General features: G+C 50.3%; 1 protein-coding gene across 3 annotated transcripts in view; it reads right to left on the reverse strand.

The window, feature by feature from the left end:
• CPVL (carboxypeptidase vitellogenic like) overlaps positions 1–16,117 on the reverse strand; it is a 145,190-nt gene that overhangs the window by 93,622 nt on the left and 35,451 nt on the right. For all 3 annotated transcript variants that reach the window (XM_062178615.1, XM_062178614.1, XM_062178616.1), the window contains exons 4-6: positions 5,572–5,686; positions 4,643–4,701; positions 2,676–2,755 (exon numbers count right to left, since the gene is read on the reverse strand). In XM_062178615.1, the coding sequence (XP_062034599.1) occupies positions 2,676–2,755; positions 4,643–4,701; positions 5,572–5,686 (254 nt within the window). The remainder of the gene's footprint in view (positions 1–2,675; positions 2,756–4,642; positions 4,702–5,571; positions 5,687–16,117) is intronic.

A 16,117-nucleotide genomic window follows, 5' to 3' on the forward strand; every position in this document is an offset into this window, starting at 1 on the left:
GATTTGTTAAACACACTGCAAGGGGGCAGCAGGTGGTTGGGACAGAGAGAGGCTACTGGCTGCTGAACTCGCTGCAAGGCTGCTAGGAGTTGAGATACAGAGCCAGGGCAGACCGCCGCTGGCTAGGGCCTGTTCCGTCACTAGTGACTCCCACAGTGCTGGGGACTTTCACTGGACTTTGTTACTGCCAGGTGCCCAGGTGCCCACCGCACTTTCGGCACTGTTTTCACTGCTGCGTCGCCAGCAGGGACAACAGCACCTGCTACACGGCTGGCAAACCATGAACAGGAGGAGGAAGAGAGCAGCACCACCAGTCTGCTCCAAATCAAAGGTAGTGAAGTTGTTGATTTTTAGTATTTTTTTTTTTTTCTAAACCAGAGGGGCTCTGTGGCCAGCCTATTCTAAATAGAAAAAGAGAGAATCAGAGTATTTTTTTAACATGTTAACGTGAATGTTTTATGTCCGAGCGCAAAGGAAAGCAGCATAAATGTGACTGTGAAATGCCTCTTACAGGCAACCCCTCACAGCCAGGCACTGCATCAACAGTCAAAGGAGTGGGATGTGCAGAACAAACAAAGATGGCTTGCAACGGGAGATGACAGAAGGTCCATCTTTAACCTATAGCAGCCCATCCACCGGTTTCAAAGGGACCTCATTGCAAACACCCATCTGGAGCGCTGGGGCGCAGACTGTGCCCCACAGTATAAAGCAGACAGGGAACGGCTGGAACCAGTTTCCTGCACCAGCCCTGATGAGCTAGTTTCCAGTTCTAAGAGCCTGAGGCAAAAAGAACTGAGACAGCTATAAACAATGAGGCTTTGAAAGGGGCTCTCTTTACATGCCAGGCAAGAGGAGATGTGCCACATGTCACCCTGTCAGCAGCAGACATCCACACGCAGAGGCCACTGGCCGCTGTCCCTCTTGGGGGGTGGGGAGCAGAGACAGAGACCAAGAATGGTGGTGGTGATGGTGGTGCTGGCCCTGCATGGCTCTGTCTTCTAGGGCCCTCTGCCCTCAGGGTGTTGGCCTGTTTGGATTTAAGCTGAAAGGGCGGTGGGGCGAGGGGGAGGAGTAGGGTTTCCAGTGGGAGGAGTAGACGAGCACAAGGGGGCTTCCAAAAGCTCATGGAAAACAGAACTACAAGATGTTTACTTTGGTACAAAAAATTTTTGAAATCCAATGCATACAAGGGGTCTCCTAAAAGTTCATGGGGCGGGGTAGGGGTCTGCCTAACATGAAAAACCATGAATGGATTGAACATGTTTTGCATTCTCCATGAACTCTTTGAAGTCCCCTTTTAAATGAGAGCTGCTGTGTGTGAGACTGCTGGGCAGCCGTCAGAGGCCTGTCCCCACAGGAGGCAGGGGGACCCCCATGGGAACTTGGCTTCCACGTTTCCGGGATGCACTGCCAGGAGGCAGACATGTGGGTCCTGGAAATCACATGGAGGTGTTCAGATCATGGTGATGTGTGCAAAATGGAAGTGGAGCGGATGATGGTCACATTGTTTCCTTGGTCAACAGAGGGAGAAAGGGACGTCCTAGGGGGAAAGCCCTGGAATCCGGTGCTTCCTCTCTCCCCCAGCCACCTGACTTGCAGAAAAAGCAGCTTTGGTCAGACCCCAGAACAGGCTGACTCTGGTTAGACGCACTTTCACTTGGGGAATGGGCTGGGTTTCCCTTCCAGGAATCAGCAGAATGGGCCTTCAGGGGAGGAGGGGTGAGGGAGGCCGGTTAACCCCTTCTGGCCACTGGGGCTCTTTTAGTGGGTTCTTCGGATACAGAGTAGAGCCCTAGTGATCTGAAGGAACTCAGGACTTGACCCCTAGCAATAATTTATAGACCGGAAAAAGCTCACAGTAAGAGCAGGTCACCTGACTTTTAAAGAATGCACTAAAAATAGCTGTGATGAATGGGAGAAAAAAGAAAGGAACAAATTATATGTGCACTGTTTGGCCAGGTTTACAACTTCACCTTCTTCCTTTTTGCTTTTTTTAGCAAAAGAAAATTCTTGTGAGATGAAGGTCTTTTCCTTCATCCTACAAAATTCAGAAAACAACCTACACTTTCAGCCTTGGAACATCATGAAGGAAAGACAAAGACTGAAAAAAAGGAGGAATCCTGGGGAACACAAACTATCTGAGCTGACATCTCCCAGCAAATGCAACCTAAGTGTATTTTTGGAAACCGAGCAGAACCCTGAAGGCACGTGGTAGAAAGCTCTGAAAAGCAACCTTGAGCTGCTTTCTGCTCTGTCCCTACTGTGTGTTAAACGAGGTATGCACAGAGCGACAAGGGCACCTGAAGGCCTCAGCTCTTCGCACTTTCTCTGCTGGCAGTTCACGTAATTATCAACGATACATGGAACAAAGTGGAAAGGTGTCCTCGTGTGAGCCTTCAACACCTTCAGAAACTGGACTGTAAGACTCTTTCCATTTAATTATTGTTCATAGCCCTTGCTGTATTTCTGAGGAACGATGGTCTTGTGTTTCACTTGTTGAACTCTATTTAGTGGAGCACTCAGCCTTTGACTATTATGTCAATTATTAAAAATGCTATCTCAAACTTCAAAGAAAAAGGCTAATCAGTAATGAACCTATCACTGGAAGAATTTTCCTGTTGGGACAGAGAAGAATTTGGTCTGCAGATGGTCACAAGAAAGCCAGGGCACTTTACCTGTATAAATCTTTTGCCACATCATCCTCATTGACGGCGTATCCACGGCTATCACGTGTGAAGCTGAAGCCTGTGCCCACCTGTGGGTGAAACAATCAGCAGGCATAAACACAGAGAAACACGCGAGTGGGGACCTCTGGACAGATCCCAGGACGGAAGGCGACCTGATCCCAAAGGCCACGCCTTTGACTTCGCCATCACCCGCTGTGCCCACAGGAGGAGGCCCAGGCTCAGCGCCTTCCCCGTGCCCAGGCCCAAATGAAAACATCAGCACAAAGCTTTGCCCTGGAGTCAGCGGCTGAGCTGTCCTGATTCCTCAGTGGGGACTCTGCCAGATGTTGACCCAAGGAGGAAGAATTCACCGTGGCATCCCAACTGTCTGCTCGGAAACCCGGGCAGTGCACGGCTCTGTCCCGCCAAGGAGGAGCTCACTGCGCTAGAGATTAAAGACGGCTGTGCGGGGCTGTCTCTCCTCCTCTCCCCTTCCTTTCCCTCCTCTTCTCCTCTTCCTCCTCCTCTTCCTCTTCACTTCTGCCTTCCTCCTCCTCCCTCCTCTTCTTTGTGAGAACTGAGACTACTTTTAAACTCATATCTCCTTATGCTTAGAAGTTCACGGACAACTGAGCTGTAAATCAAAAGCAGAGGCGCCTAAATTACATTACATCAGTAATCCCTACAAGGAATGCACTCCCCAGCAGGCGTACAGATTTTTTTTTCCCCAAGTATCCAAGGGACAGGCTCTTTAATCCCCTTTTATTTAAATAAGCAATTATAGACTGGAAAAAAAGGATGGGGAAAAAAGGTTGAACTTCTTTTTTTTTTTTTTTTTTCTGGGTATTTGTTTTCTCCTTGGTACTTTCTGAAGATAATTTCAGAGAACTTTCCAAGGAGAATATCAATTCTTATTCCAAGAAGAGGCAGCCTGCTTGCCTAGATATGAGGAGGCCATTTTTATTCCTTACATCTAGAATTCCAAGAGATTAGGAGTTCAGATATTATATGATAATCTGCGATACGGGGAATCTACACCATCAGCGAAAAATAATCCTTATCCTGATGGCACAATTCAGTGAGCAGAACATTTGATAGTATTAACAATGAGGAGAAGAGAGAGAGGAAAAAAAATCCCCAACTCAAGATATGACGATGCATGTTGTCATAAAAGATAAATGGCAAGATGATTTTGATTTGATAGACTACATTCTATTTCAAAAAGAAAGAAAAAAAATCTATATATCTTAATGTATGGTCATGCATCACTTAACGATGGATATTATCTGAGAAACGCATTCTTGGGCCAGTTGGTCGCTATGTGAACATCAGAGGGTGCACACACACCCAGATGGTACAGCACACTGTGCGCCTCAGCTATGCTGCGCTGCCTTTTGCTGCTGGCACACAAACCCTTGGAGCACGTTCTTGTAGTGAACACTGCAGCCCACTGCACCACAACGGCAACCGTCGCACAGAGACGGGACAGGAGAAACACTAGACAACAGGAGTTTTCCACTATAACCTGAGGGGACTATTTTTGTATGGGTGATATGTCACTTATTGAAACAAAGATAAGAGACAAGGGAGTGGCCACCGCTGTGGTGTAGCAGTTGAAGCCACTGCCTGCAGTGATGGCATCCCATATGGGTGCCAGTTCGAGTCCCAGCTGCTCCACTTCCTATCCAGCTCTCTGCTATGGTCTGAAAAAGCAGTGGAAGATGGCCCAAGCACTTGGGCCCCTACACCTATGTGGGAGACCCAGAAGAAGCTCCTGGCTCCTGGCTTCAGATCAGCACAGCTCTGGCTGTTGTGGCCAACTGGGAAGTGAATCAGTGGATGGAAGACCCCTCTCTCTCTCTGCCTCTTCTCTCTGTGTAACTCTTTCAGATAAAATAAATAATAAATCTTCCAAAAAAAAAAAAAAGACACCAGGGAGACCAACAGTGGCATTCCCGGGGTCATGTCACACTCACCGGATTATCGATGTAAAGCATGGATAATGTGGTAGTCCAAGAGAAGTCTCTGGCACGCACTACACAGAGAGAGAGGGAATCAGAGAAAGGAGTGTCACAAAGCTTTCCCCTGTGACCCAGCTCTGCTCACCCACCTGTCCTCATGGACTGTGGAGGTGCCTCTGACCCGGTTTCACATCCCCACAGCAGGTGGCCACCACGAGGGACTTTTCTCTCCTCCTCCCCTTTCCTTGTTCCAACCCAGCAGGTTTCCACGTGTAGGAGGATGCTTGGAAACAAACCCCAGGCAGTGGGTTCACGAAGAAACGTCCTCCAAAACTACCCATCTGTCCCGCCCTCTGGAATCCTCTTCCTGCCATCCAATGCTGCCGGCAACAATTTCCACAACACTGGCCTGGCAGCCTCTCTCCTGAGTCACACCCTGCTTCACACTCCAAATCCTCATCCAGGGAAAGTAAACAACTTCTCCAAAATGAAAACAGGAGGTGGAGGCAACCCTGGGTCACATCAGATGTGGCTCACGCTCCATGTCGCCCTCCCTCTCGGCCCCGCCCGCAGAATTCCGATCAGCTCAGGCTCAGGTCATTGATGTGACAGGCTGTGTTCAGTTCGTGTGAATAATTTGGGATATAAGTCCTCCCCATCAGTCCCAGGCGAAAGAGCTCTCCTAAAGAATAATCAACACCAACTGTTCCTGCAGGCCGAGAACGCTGCGGTCAGCAGCAGCCTCGGAGAAAACAGCTTCGAACTTTCCCCCAAATTGTAGGGGAGCAAGCAGCCTGGCAGGACACCGGCCCGCTGGCGCCTCCACAGAGGTTGTCGGAAAGGCGTGAAACTGCTACGCCACTCCCGGTGGTCCCACGGTCACTCTGTCAGTTTGGGGGCAGATACAAGGGTGGGATGAGAGGATTCTCCAAGGCAACACTTACGCGTCATGTTCTTCGTGACGACGTACGGCCCGTGTTCCACAAATAGTCCAAACATGGACGAGCCTCCTGGCCCACCCTGGAGCCACAGAACTACGGGAGCATCCTCGGGCTGTATCTGGAGGGGACGGAGACACCAGGACCACTCAGGACCCTCACAGAGGCTGTGAGTGGCACCCCAGGAAACTGACTCAAGTCCTGCCCGTTCTCCAAGGCCTCGACTAGACCTCAGTCCTTCCGAGACCCCAGCCACCATTCTGCCCCGTGAACCAAGCCCCATCATCTCTCGCCGCTCCGCATCAGTCGGTGCCTCTCACGCTGGTGCCTTCTCCGTGTGCACTGAAGTCTCCTGCCGATAGACAGAGAAACCCCTGGAACGCACTAGCTTTGCTTGGGTATGCTGTGAGTCACCTGGACCATTGTCTATGGCCTGGTTCTGCTTTTTCTATGTTTAAACTTCCAAGGGTCTCTTCCATTTGACTCGCATGTCCCCAACAGAGGCACAACAAAGAACCCATTCTCCTTGGTGACAGTTCTCCCTCTCAGGGAGAGTCCAAACTGCCCTTCTGATTTCATTCGCTAAAAAAGTGATCACAGAGAGGGGAGCAACTTCATTCTCCATGGGGGAAACTGAAGAAAAGTAGATAGCTTAAGGAGTCATTTAGCCAACGCAAGCAATAATAAAGCCCTTAGCACGGTTCGGATTTATTTAGGAGATGTGGAAGACATCAATCCGAGAGGGTCTCTGGCAGGAGATGTGGAGATTTAGCCACTGGCAGTAGTGCCAATACCATCGCCTTCAACGGCACAGGGCTTCCTCATTCTTTCATTCAACTCGTGTTTACTGGGCACCTAATAGAGGCCAGGCACAGTGCTAGGAGCTCTGTACACAGTAGAGCACCAAGTGAGAAAAGAAAAGGTCTCGAGAGACCTCACTCTCGGCGCTTAGGAAACCACAGGAAATACAGACGACGAGTAAGTAGAGGAAGGAATCAGTATGACGATGAATGAGTGTGACAGGGCAACAAGAGGGATGTTATGAGAGTCACCGAGGGTGGAGAAGGAGAGGGGATTATTCTGGGCAGGGCGATCAGCAAAGGCCTCAGGGAGCCTCTGAGAGCCAAGCTGGGACCTGAAGGCTGGGGAGGATCCAGCTCCAAGCAAGGCCATGGAGCAGGGCTGCAGACGGAGAGGAAGGGCAGGGGAAATCTCCAAGACAAGGATGGAGAGAAGCGCATGTGGGGAGCAGCAGAGCCCTACCATGAACCCGGCAGGGCCACCAGCCAAAAGGCTCTGCCTGGCCTGCACTCAGCTCCGAGAAGGACGTCGTGGTGAGCCCTCACTGGATGTGCTGGCTCACTGGCTGCTCGGTCTGCAGGACGCAGCAAGCGAGATGCTACTGCCTCAGCCCAAAACAAAATGCTGCAGTGTCTCACTTGGCCGGGTTGTGTGCTGAACCATCCAGGGTTCACGGGCAGGACCAAGTGCAGGGCTCCATCGGCCAAGGTGGCATATGGAGGCTGTGCGAGACAGCAAGACCAACTCATGAGAAGACGGCCAGTGGGCCACCACCAGGAAGCTGGAGGCAGAGCTGATGGGACAAGTTCCAACCATGATGAAAGGGGTAGCGGGGGCTTCTCATCTCCAGTCACCGAAAGTCTGGCACGGGGGTCTACGAGCCAATTAGGACACAGAGGCCAGGGAATCTTGCTGAGAGCCAGGGGCTGGTGGAACAGCACGCACTGAGGATGGCCACGCTGCAAGGGCTGTCTCTGGGGCCCAGGCCTCAGCACTGGGAAAGTCTGTTGATAGAATGGAAATCCTGGGGATGATGCCCAGCATAGATAAAGCACAAGAAGTTCAAATGATGACTATCATGAAGGAAACAGGCAGAAATGACTGGAGTCCCGAGTCGGGCTGGGGCCTCCAATCAGCAGGGGCATAGCTTTGAGTCTGCACAGCACGGCGGGTAAGTGTGCAGACGCTTGCCCTAAATTGTTTGGATTCAAATCAAGGCTTTCTTTCCCACTAGCTGTGACTGGACAAGATGACTAAGCTACCTGGGCCTGCTTCTCACCTGTACAACAGAGATCAACACTGGCACCTGTCTGAGGATTAATTGAAACTACTTTACGTGGGGCTGGCACCGGCATCCCTTATGGGATGAGTCCCAGCCGCTCCACATTGACCCAGCTCCCAGCTAATGCACCTGGGAAGGCAGCAGCAGATGTCTCGAGTGCTTGGGCCCCTGTGCCCATGTGGGAGACCTGTGTGATACTCCTGGCTCCCGCATCAGCCTGGCCCATCCCTGGCTGCTGTGGCCATCCGAGAAGTGAACCATCAGATGGAAGACTCTCTCTGCCTCTGCCTCTCTGTAACTCTGCCTTTCTAATAAATATTAAAAAAAAAAAAAAAAAAAGAAACTTCTGTCCCTGAAGCTCAGCAAGTGACATGCAGCAGCAGTGTGTATTCTGTCCCCGTCAGCCTCTGCTGCAACACTTGAGCACTAGAGACTTGTAGATGGTTCGACTGCAGATCCTGCACACATGAGAACAGGAAAGCATGTGGATTTCCCTTGCTCCATGGACATGTGTCTTCCCCGGTCAGTTTTTCCCTAGTTAGCACTCTTGTCTTAAGTGGTCAAATGTCCATGAACTAGCTAAGAGAACAAGGGTGTTGTCTGAGAAGCTGTAGTATGAAAATTAAAATCAGAGGCAGTCTTAGTTTTGAGTAGTTTAAAGCATCTGCATCCCACATTAGAGTACCTGGGTTCAATTCCCAGCTCCAGCTCTTGACTTCAGTTTTCTGCAAACGCAGATGCTGGAAGGCAGTGGTGATGGCTCCAGGGGTTGGGTCACTGCGACCCATATGGGAGACCTGGATTGCATTCCTGGTTCCTGGTGGTTCCGACTCTGACCCAGCAGTAGCACTGCAAAAGTGTGGGGAGTGAACCAGCATATGGGAGCTCTCTTTCTGTCTCCAACAAATTTTTTATAAAAATTTTTAATAACGATATGGGGCCAATGTTGTGCCACAGTGGGTTAAGCCACCGCTTGCAATGCCAGCACCCCCCATCAGAGAGCCAGTTCAATTCCCAGCTGCTCCACTTCCTGTCCAATGCCCTGCCAATGGGCCTGGGAAAGCAGCAGAAGGGCCTAAGTGCATAGGCCACTGCCACCTATGTGGGAGAGCTAGATGGAGTTCCTGGCTTGTGGCTTCAGCCTGGCTCAGATCAGGCTGTTGTATCCAGTTGGAGAATGAATTAGCAGATGGAAAATCCCTCTTTCTGCCTTTCAAATAAATCAATTTAAAAAATAAAATAAATTGATACAGATTTGTCAGGGAGCACAGTAAGCCCTGGCATTGGGAGCCAGGTGGGTTTTGGCTCTACCTGGTCACACAGTAGCTGTGAGCCCCTGGTCCTCTGCTTCCTCCTGCACCAAGTTTCCTCACCTGGCAAGCAGCTGTGATGCCTACCTCCCAGGCTTGCTTGGAGGCTCTGATTAGAAAAGATATGCAAGATGCTACTGTAGACTCCCATGCGTGGAATACTCACAAATACACCCAGCTCTGTTTCAACCTGCCCAGACCCCCAGCTTATGTTTTGTTTGAACAAGTAGTTTCTACCTCCTCCCAGATCCCTTTCCTCATTATCTGATACTACTCACCAGGACCACTTTCTCCTTGTATTCACTTGACCATGGAAACAAACCACACTCATCAGAGGTGGGCAGACCGTGAGATGTGGATGGAGCTCATCTCTGCTCCTCCCAGGCTCCCGGGGAAGGGAGAAGCTGTGGGCTCGCTTGCTCTGCACATCCTACCTCCACTTCTTGGTCTCCTGAGTGCCCAAGGCCTCTGATCCGCACTCATCCTCCCTTGGCTGTCTGCGTCCCTTCCTGTGAGCTGGCACATTGAACAGGACCTCTGGGCTCTCAGGAAGAAGAGTCTGACCCCGAGAGGCAACACTACCAAGTCAAGTCAAGCACCGCGGTGCCAAGCAGCCTGATTACGCAATGAAGCACAGGACACTGCATTCTTGGCATGCTTCAACAATAAGAGATCTGGGCACACACCTGCGGCCTCAGCTGACCCTGCTCCTCGCAGGTACTTTCCTGGAGCAGATGAGTGAGGCTCAACAACCCTTGAAGGAGCCTGTTTTTACAAAAAACCGCATGCCAACATCTTTCCACCTTGCTGAGCCAACCAACCTGTGAACTAACATGGCCCTCATCTGGAGTGGAATTTAAAAGTCAGATGCCGGGAAACCATGGGGGTATGTTTCATGCCAATAACCAGGAGCCCACTGCATCACTGCACACAGACTTCCACACCACACTATATAATATGAATTCTGTGCATTATAATCATGTGAAAGTAATAACCCCTCAAGGGATACTCAGCTCTCAGGAGCATGAAGCCTGTTCCCATTCCTTACCCTCCTCCTACCACCTGAATTCATCTGCAATGTTACAAAACTCAGGGCTCTAAAAATATTCATCAAACTGAAGCTGTCATTCAAGTGTGTAGGAAGTAAGATTTCTGCTTCTCTAGCTTTAAAAACTTCTTTAAAATCTTTTATGCTATAAAAAGTACTGTTAAAGCAATTTGTACTGGTTTTATTTATTTGAAGGGCAGAGAGACAGAAAGATGCACAGTGACGTGCTGGTTCAATCCTCAGAGCGGCCCTGAGACTCTGTGTCCTAGCATCCTATACAGACAGCAACGTCTCTCTCCTAAGGTGGCTGTGTCTGTCAAAGGCACGAGTATATGCACAGCACTTAGAACAGTGCTCAGCGCATCTATTTAAGAGTTTACTCTGAGTATTTTTCTGATGGGGTGGGCAGACAGGCAATAAACAACTCAATCAATCGGTATGAAAGTAATGGTGGGACACTAGATTGAGCAGCCCAAGAGGGCCCAAATGGGTAACATTTGAACTGAGTCCTGAAAAATGAGTAACCCCCTGATAAAAGTTGTGTATTTCATTAAGAAGAAAATCAAATCTCTATTGACGACATAAGTCAGAGTACTATAGCAAGAGTTGATGATGGGGGCTGGCTCTGGTGTAGTGGGTAAAGCCACCGCCTGCAGTACCGGCATCCCATATGAGTGCCGGTTTGTGTCCTGGCTGCTCCACTTCCCATTCAGCTCCCTGCTATGGCCTGGGAAAGCAGTAGAAGATGGCCCAAGTCCTTGGGCCCCTGCACTCACATGGGAGACCCAGAAGAAGCTCCTGGCTCCTGGCTTCGGATTGGCGCAGCTCTGGACGCTGCAGCCATTTGGGGAGTGAACCAGCAGATGGAAGACTCTGTCTCTACCTCTCTCTCTGCATAACTCTGACTTTCAAGTAAATAAATACATCTTTTTTAAAAAACTGATGATCAAAAATAAGGGGTAAATCAATCATAAATATTATAGAAAAGACAAAGGAATCTGAAACACTTAGGTGAGCAGTCTCTTCAGCAACAGAAGAGGGGAGCACACAGGTTCCACTACCCTGGACCCCTCTGGCCAACAAAAAACCACCCTGGGTTGCTTCCGAAGCCTTTCAATTCTTCTAGCGACCCCTGGTGGCCAACTCATTAACTTTTTCCTCAGGCCGCTGTTTCCTTAGGGTTTGTTCCAGAATGAACTGCCCAGGAGCTAGGCTATCCATTCTGATTGTTGCACTCTACAGCAGAACATTTCTCATTAACACACTCACAATGCTGATGAGAAAATCAACTATGTCAATGGACTGCCATTCGAAAGCAAGCGAAACTCACGGCTAAACCCTTCTGCCCTTGTCTGCAGTGGATACGCCCTACTTGGAGAGCAGCATCTATGCTGTGAATTTTCTTTACACACTCACCAGCCCATACCCCCAGGCCCTCCTGTGAGAGAGCTGGGGGAGAGGAGAGGAGAAAACCCTGCACCCAGGCCTCTCACCTGTCACTGGAACAGTAATCAATGGGGGGAGGGGGGACACTTAAATACTTGCTGGTTTCAGAACTCAACTCACACGATTGCACAAGGATGCTTCCCAAGGTTTGTGGATAATGAAATTGAAAGTTTATTTTAGTGCATTTGTTTTTTTAAAAAATGCGACACATGGTTTATTCATGATGCACATTTCTCATACACTTTTTTTTTTTTGACAGGCAGAGTTAGACAGTGAGAGAGAGACAGAGAGAAAGGTCTTCCTTTTGCCGTTGGTTCACCCCTCCAAGTGGCTGCTATGGCCGGCGCGCTGCGCCAATCCGAAGCCAGGAGCCAGGTGCTTCTCCTGGTCTCCCATGCGGGTACAGGGGCCCAAGTACTTGGACCATCCTCCACTGCCTTCCCGGGCCACAGCAGAGAGCTGGACTGGAAGAGGAGCAATCAGGACAGAACCGGCACCACAACCGGGACTAGAACCCGGGGTGCCAGCACCACAGGCGGAGGATTAGCCTAGTGAGCCATGGTGCCGGCCTCTCATACACTTTTTTTTTTTTTTTTTTTTTTTTGACAGTCAGAGTGGACAGTGAGAGAGAGAGACAGAGAGAAAGGTCTTCCTTTTGCCGTTGGTTCACCCTCCAATGGCCGCCGCGGTAGCGCGCTGCGGCCGGCGCACCGCGCTGTTCCGATGGCAGGAGCCAGGTGCTTCTCCTGGTCTCCCATGGGGTGCAGGGCCCAAGCACTTGGGCCATCCTCCACTGCACTCCCGGGCCACAGCAGAGAGCTGGCCTGGAAGAGGGGCAACCGGGACAGGATCGGTGCCCCGACCGGGACTAGAACCCGGTGTGCCGGCGCCGCAAGGCGGAGGATTAGCCTAGTGAGCCGCGGCGCCGGCACATACACTTTTTTAATACCTGTTTTACACAGAGGACTTTACTGGGGTAAGTCTAGGGAATTTCACATTACCTTAACACGTGTTAAGGCAACCTTTTAGACCAGGAAGTCACTCAGAGTTGACAGACACCTGCGAAGCCCCAAGCTGGGTACATCTCTCATCACCCTACCCCTCCCACCCCAACAAGGAATACCCATTTGCTAAGAGACAACAGCAACTAAACCACTAGCAGCGGAACTGCTTGAGATGAGTCATGCAATTAGTAAATTAATTAAGACCCTCTTCACCTCTCTATGTGCAGGGGCTGATCATCTGCTTGGTTTAAGTAATGGGGTCTGTTTTAATCAGTACCCCAGCAAACGTCCTTAAATCCCCCCAAGTACGTTTGAATGGACTCCTATTTCACCATCCGGATCCCAGTTCAGCCGGTACTTCAGCTGCTGTTCTGAGTATTCATCAAGATAAAACTTTTTTATTTAAAGCAATTAGTTTTGTAACTAGAATTGTTAAATAGGTAGGAAATGACATTTTAATTCTACACCCACACTCCTAAAACATACGTACAACTTGCTTACGACAGTCTAAGGTTTCAGAGGAATTTTACTGTTTTACTGAAAGTGGTTAGTGTCAACCACTCAGTACTTCTTCCTTTACTGAACTATCATAGGGAAAACATATCAAGATTTTTTTTTTTAATTTAGTTGAAAAGCAAGAGACAAAAAGAAAAAAAAGAGAAAGATCCTCCATCTGCTGGTTCACTCCCCAAATGTTTGCAACAGCCAAGGCTGGGTCAGGCCAAAGCCAGGAGCCAGGAACTCCATCCAGGTCTCGCACATGGGTGGCAGGGACCCAAGCACTTGAGCCCTCACCTGCTGCCTCCCAGGGTGTGCATCAGCAGGAACCTGGAGGGGAAGCAGTGGAGCCAGAACTCAAACCATTCACTCTGAAATGCTATGCCGAAGTCCCAAGCTTCATTTTATCCACTATGCCAAATATCTACCCCAGATTTTTTTTAAATGTTCCCAACTCAGCCAAGTCCCACTGGCTTTAAAAAAAAATTATTTACCTTAGAATCTGACAAGGAAAGCTCCCACCCATTGGTTTGCTCCCCTATGCCTGCAGGCGGAGTGCCAGGACTGGAACCCAGGCACTCTCATGTGGGATGCAGGGTTTCCAGGTTCTGGTTTAACCGCTGTGCCAAATGCCCACCTATTTTTGAGGTCTATTGCTCAGGTCCCTTTCATCGTTCGCACGCTCCCCGACTCTGATCAGGCTCTGACTTTTCTCATTAATTTGAGCCAGCTCAAAGCCACTAGAAGACTCCCTACCTTTCTGCTTTCAAAATCCGCCCAGCTCACATCCACTTCCCTTTCGCATTCACCTGCGGAGAGGGCCCGTCAGCCAAGTCGGTACCACATGCCCCAGCACCTGAGCCTTCTGGACAGGATCAAGGAAGAACACGTGATCCCAACGGGGCCACTCACACTGTGCCCTGCAGGGAGGGGCTCATTCACCTCTGCTGCGTGCATGACCTAAGGACAAGGAAACCTGGAGCTGCATACTGGCTGTACTCCACCACAGGCCTGGAGAAGCAGCACCTGCTGATCTGCCAACAGTGAGGAACGAGTAGCCCTGTGGTCTCGGACAAAACAGCTAGACAGAAAGACTGCCTGCTGTGGCTCCTGAGGCCCTTCCATTCCAGAAACTTCCTGCCCAGGCTGTCTCTGAGTAGGAGAGAAGGCCAAAGAATGGGCAGCTGTATGTTTAGTTCCAATCAGAAGACAGAAACCACACAGTGATTTTCACTTCTTCATTAGTGCAATGTTTCACTTGGAAACATTCACCTTGAACTCTGACTCAGTGACCATTCTGGCCTCATCAGCCATCAGTACCACGGATGCCCAGGTGAGAGTGAGGAGGGAGCGTCACAGGGGCCTAGCCTCTCTGCTCCCCATCCCCCTCCCGGCCCAGAAGCCACACCCTCCAGTGTTGGCCTGAGGACTCTAAAGAACACTCTGGGCTGACGGACAGCGACCACAGGTGGACAAGCCCGTAAGCGGGAACACCACGGCTTCGGTGCAAAGCTCATCAGAGCAGGTGTGGCTGGGAAGCACACTGGGCTGGGTGGCCCAAAGCTGGCTACGCCGGTGAGAGCGCTGTCAGGAGCCTGCTTGCTGGCAGGCCTGGGATGTGTGTGTCCACGTTGGGAGGCTCACGTGGACTGAGCTGTGCTCTGGGTACACAGCCAAGGCAGTGTCACCGGAGACTGCACCAAACAAACTGACAGACTGGGCAGCCACAGCAAGAAAAGAGCAAAACAAAGGAGAGGGGGACCAGGAAGAGAAGCCAATATCCTCAAGTAGTGTCCCTCCAGCGCCCCCTACTGACAAAGCTTAATATGTTGCTCACTACGTAGGAACAAGGCTTAAGGCTCTATTGTGGTGGAGCAGGTGTAGAGCATAGAACCAGAGCTGAGACACACACACACACACACACACCTGGTATAGTGGGCACCACTCCCATCTCATAAGTTAGATGCCAGCTGTCACAAGATCTCACAGCCATCACCCAAAAGTACAAGAGAAGAGGCTGTGTTAGTTATCTAAAGCAGTATAACATCTCTCCAAATCTGTGGCCTAAGACAGCAATGACATACTGTCTCTCATGCTTTCTGTGGGTCAGCACTTGGGGATATCTGGCCAGGAGTTCTGGTTCAGGGTGCTCCATGAGGTCACCATCGATATTATCCAACCTGACTGGGGCGACATGACCGTCACCTCCCCTCCACATGGCTCCTCCTGTTTTAGTGTTCTCTCAACATCTGGCTTTCCTCCGGACGAATCCAAGAGACCAAGGTCCAAGCGATGTTGCCATTTATCATTTTATGCCTTGGAAGTCACACATCATCATTTCCGCTGTAGTGCAGTGGTCACAAAGGCCAGTCTTTCTTCAACAGGAGAGGGAACTACACAAGGGCACATACACCAACAGACGAAGATCACTGGGGACAATCTTGGAGGCTCACTCCACCAGAGGCTGCAAATCTAAGGGCGACTCCACTCAACCTACATCCTGATTTGGAGTTCTCGGCTGCCTTTAATCACAGTGAACACATGGAACCAAGTGTTGTAGACAGGATGGCCAACAACAGCACCTTAGAACATGAGACCGAGATGGGACATTAGAAATCAACCAGGTTTAACATCTTTCGGCTTAGACCAGAAAAACTAAGGCCCAAGCATATAAATGCTGTGTCCTGAGTTAAAAACCAGGAACTGCAGCCCTGGAGTTAGGATCCCAGCATCCTGACAGCTAGTCCTCTTTTCCTAAACACAATTCCCTTGACCAGGGGCCCCGAGATCACTGTGGAACTTGCTAGAACGATGGGCCCTCTCCAGATCTGTAGGAGCAGACTCTGCTGCGTGAGCTAACACTGAGCAGGAGGGCCGATCATACTCCCAAAGCTTGCCGGGTATTTCGAGGAGCAGCAGCAAGCTAGGAAATCCATCACCTTGATCCTGCTATTGAAGAAATTCAGACACCCATCCAAGGGCACACGCTGAGGCCCTGTGAGTGCCTTCCACGCCTTCACTCCCAGGTGAGACCACCTTGGGGGCTGCCAGGTACCCTCTGGGACATGCTCTTCGATTGCCAGAGAGAACACCTTCTATTCTGGCCACCAGCATCAGACTGGGCCATGGTCCATGCTCTTTCCCTGGATCATTGGTTCAAGGG

The sequence above is a fragment of the Lepus europaeus genome, chromosome 20 (genome assembly GCF_033115175.1).
Source record: "Lepus europaeus isolate LE1 chromosome 20, mLepTim1.pri, whole genome shotgun sequence".
NCBI lineage: Eukaryota > Metazoa > Chordata > Mammalia > Lagomorpha > Leporidae > Lepus > Lepus europaeus.